At 44.0% G+C, this 4,401-nt stretch overlaps 1 protein-coding gene across 1 annotated transcript; it reads left to right on the forward strand.

Moving 5' to 3' along the window:
- Window positions 1-464: 464 nt before the first annotated feature.
- LOC104954451 (potassium voltage-gated channel subfamily B member 2) lies at window positions 465-3,822 on the forward strand (the record flags this gene model as incomplete). Its single annotated transcript, XM_010781554.1, has 2 exons — window positions 465-874; window positions 1,893-3,822. Coding segments are annotated over 2 exons (1,902 nt in total), but the record flags the coding sequence as incomplete, so codon positions are not given.
- Window positions 3,823-4,401: the final 579 nt, after the last annotated feature.

Consider the following 4,401-nt stretch of genomic DNA (forward strand, 5'->3'; position numbering starts at 1 on the left):
GTTTGACTGAAAACCTTCGGCTGCTTATTGTTTTGGATTGCGTGTCGTCAACCCCGCTCTATAGTGGCAAGAGGAAACCCTTGATGCCATTACAGTTGTTGTAACTTATTTTATTCAAGGCAGTACAAATATTTGTTTATTTGCTTCTTGACAGAAGTTAAGAGTATAATGTTTCAAAGGAAATGCTTTTATTTGGAAGTGCATGTATGTGTCCTGCTCTTCCTTCCTGTTATGATTCTGAAATGAATACGAGCATGTCGAGTGCATTTCTCCGTCTTCCACCGCTCTTGTTGGAAACTGTTAAACTGACATAAAGTAAACACGTTCAGTTTGGACAAGACTCGCTTTGTTCTTCATTCGAAGCTTCTATTACACAACAGATGTTACACATGGATCTGACCATTATCGTATCGTATCGTATGTTCCTGTTGTCTTTTCTAACATGTTATTCTTCTCTTTTCCAGATTCTGGCCATCATCTCGATCCTCTTCATCATCCTCTCCACCATCGCTCTCTCTCTCAACACTTTACCGGATTTGCAGGTGACGGATGAGTTTGGTCAGGCGAGCGATAACCCTCAGCTGGCTCACGTGGAGGCGGTGTGCATCGCCTGGTTCACCATGGAGTATCTCCTCCGTTTCCTCTCCTCTCCTAACAAGTGGAAGTTCTTCAAAGGCCCGCTGAACGTCATCGACCTGCTGGCCATCTTGCCGTACTACGTCACCCTCTTCCTGACCGAGTCCAACAAGAGCGTGCTGCAGTTTCAGAACGTGCGCCGCGTGGTGCAGATTTTCAGGATCATGAGAATATTGAGGATCCTGAAGCTGGCCAGGCACTCCACGGGCCTCCAGTCTCTGGGCTTCACCTTGAAAAGGTATATATTTCATTTGTATTTGTTCCGTTCATGGAATGCACAACTTAACGTGAGGCAAGGCGCGTTTATTTATACAGCACCTTTCAACACGAGCCAATTCAAAGGGCTTTACACAAATGAAAGACATTAAGAAACATATTAGGAAATGACATTTAAAAATACTCATTGAAAAGCAAAGATAATGAAACATGAATAAAGGTGACCGTGCAGTGTGAGATACACACATCTGAAATGTTTAGCTCTGACTCTCAATCTTTGCTCACTTTTTAGCAGAAATAGTTTTCTTTGATCTCACTTTCTTTCTACTTTCTGGTTTAACTTGTCCTTCAGTTATTTCAAGTGTTTCATGCTAAACGAACCCCCCTTTGAAAATTATAATCCGACCCCATGGTACCTTTTAGTTTCCACCTAAACTATTCCTCTTTTTTAAATGCTCATTAGTTAAGTTTAAGTTGTCTTTTCTATGTATAAGAATTATGTACAAAACATGTCTCTATAAACACACTGTACCCGAAAAGGATCAGGGAGAAGAAAATAATCTGGTATTACCTGCCCCTTTCTCCCAAAAAACTATATATATATATATATATTATATAAATACCATTACCATCATTACAAAACACTCGCTGCTATATAACATGTGCATTATTATTGTTATTAATAATGTTCGATTAAAAACGTGCAATTACGTAACTACCACTACGGTTTTTTCACTACTAAATACTAAATACTGACATTCATTATGAGACCATCTTTGTTTCCTGTAATTATTGAATTGCTCTTTTTACTGCACTGTTAGTGTACTACTATTAATATGCTGCTTTGATTATTGTATTTTTGTAACTCTGGCACAACAATGAACAAAGTCTTATCTTATCTCTAACTTAATCATTTTTAATATTGTTCTCGTTCTCTACCTGTGTTTTTAATTCTTGTTTTACGTTTATGTATGCACCACGACACCAAGTCAAATTCCTCGTACGTGTAAACCTGATTCTGATTCTCATCTTATCTTCAGGAGCTACAACGAGCTGGGTCTGCTCATCTTGTTTCTCGCCATGGGCATCATGATATTCTCCAGCTTGGTGTTCTTCGCTGAGAAGGACGAAGACGCCACTAAGTTCACCAGCATCCCCGCGTCGTTCTGGTGGGCGACCATCACGATGACCACGGTGGGATACGGGGACATTTACCCACAGACGTTACTCGGTAAAATAGTCGGGGGTCTTTGCTGCATTGCAGGAGTTCTGGTGATCGCTCTGCCCATCCCCATCATTGTGAACAACTTCTCTGAGTTCTACAAGGAGCAGAAGAGGCAGGAGAAGGCCATAAAGCGGAGGGAGGCGCTGGAGAGAGCCAAGAGGAACGGCAGCATCGTGTCAATGAACCTAAAAGATGCCTTTGCGCGCAGTATAGAGCTGATGGACGTGGTGGTGGAGAAAGGAGAGGACAAAATCTCCCTGGAGAACCACATGTCCCCCGAACGCTGGGGCAGCACCACCAGGCACGCCTCCTCCGAGTCAGACCTGAAATCTCCAGCGAACCAAAACCCAGGGATGCAGAATTCGCCTCAACACATCACCGTCAACACCACAGGGAGTCCGCAGAGGATCAACCGCACCCCGCAGCACCTGAATGTGCAGAAACTGGAGGAGATGTACAACCAGATGAGCAAATCCCAGTCTCTGAGCAACCTCAACACCAACAGCTCCATGAGCACTTTGAGCACGACGGCGCCCGTGTCCCCGAGGAGACCCCAAAGCCCCGACGCTACTTTGAAAGAGGAAGTAGAGCTGGAGATGACGGAGGTGCAGTCCTGCTCGTCCGACAGAAAAGACTCTAATTACAAAAAGGAAGATACTGGGCCGTGTCGACTCAGGCACCCGAGGGCACCTCCGTATCTGGACCTCAGCAAAGTGAGGTCCATGGATGAGGGCGTCAAACTCAAAGATGGCCTCTACGAATCTGCAGGTGACGGATCAGAGCTTCTAAAGGAGGAGAGCTTCAAAAACAGCGCTTTGGAGTCTGCTTCCAGGGGGAATGACCCTCTCAAAAGAAAAGGTTTGAACGCCAACTTCCCCAACTCGCCCGCTGAAGGTCCGTTGACTCCGCCCAGCACTACGTCTCCTGGAGACATTAGCTCCAGCATTTTGGAGGACGAGACCCCGGACGGAGAGACGTCTCCTCTCATCCCCAGCACCGAAGAACTGCTTCCCATTTCAGAGGAGGAAACATGTCCTCTGACGCCCAAAAGGCTGGTGGTAGACACTCCACCGGGTGATGAACATCAATCCACGGAAAACCACGAGGAAAAGCATCTGATGGAGGTTGCAGGCGCTTCAGTTTCAACTTTGTCGCCCAATTCAGCACAAACTTGCGCCCAAGGAGAGGAAGTGAAGGCTGAAAGCAACCAGAATGGACACAAAGTAGAGAACCACATGTTTACATCCGATATCCACCTGATACCGGGGGATGGCAGCCTGTCTCCGAGCTGCGAAACCAGCATGTGACTGTAGAGAAAGCTTCCCATTGGACAATAAGACCCACTGCAACCTCAGCCCGGCAGACAGGAGAAAAGACACGGGTGCAGTCGTAGTGAAAGATATTTTTGCATGGCATGACAAGTCCCTTTTACTTGTGTCGTTGTGTATTGCTGAAAAAGAAAACTGCAGTGCTGCGTGCAGAATTTGGAAGACTTTTTGGGGCTTGAAGAGGAGGCTCTGGAGGGAATTCATCAACTTAAATGTAGACACTTTTCTCCTCCCGGTGTACATAATGACAGTCTCCTTTTTCTAGCAAAAGAAGGAAATGCACAGAGGGACTTATCTGTAAAAAGCATGCATTTAAAAAAAAGACATATATTTTACGGTGCTTAGTTTGCTGAAAGCGCTCCACTGTAAATACTGGGACATCTAAAGGCAATGACAATGCACAGGATGGAAGAAATGTCTCCGAAGGTACAAATGTGAAAAGGGAGAAGAGGAAATTGAAAGCCCTCAGACCGGGTGTTGCATCGTAGCGACCTATTTAAAAAAAAAAAAAAAAAAACATATCATTACCTTTTGCGGAAATGCAAAGTGTTCCCATGATGACCCTGTAATGTTTTCTCGTGTGATTAATGCTGTATGAAACTGTAACATTATTGCTTTTGGTTTTCATAACGACTGTTCAGTCGATATTCAATGGACAAAAACACCTCTCCAAAAAACACCTGTAGTCGCCAAATATCTAGATATTTACTCGGTGGTTTCAGAAGTTACGACGAGGCTTGAGACCTTGTTCATGCCTTTTGATTCCATTAACAGTAAATCGTATTATACTCTCAGATATACATCTAAAAGTAGCTCTAAGAATAAACGTAGGTTGGTTGTAGAGATAAATCTGTTAGGTGAGTGAGATTCAATGAAACCGAGTTATTTATTCAGCACAGTAGATGTGGTCATTACTACAAAGATATGCTTCACACTATAATGATCTTTTTGGCAAAAGGGATGACGAACACAGAAAAAAGACGATATTCCTTCTGA

Source organism: Notothenia coriiceps, unplaced genomic scaffold (assembly GCF_000735185.1).
Source record: "Notothenia coriiceps isolate Sejong01 unplaced genomic scaffold, NC01 NC01_scaffold00023345, whole genome shotgun sequence".
Taxonomy (NCBI): Eukaryota; Metazoa; Chordata; class Actinopteri; order Perciformes; family Nototheniidae; genus Notothenia; species Notothenia coriiceps.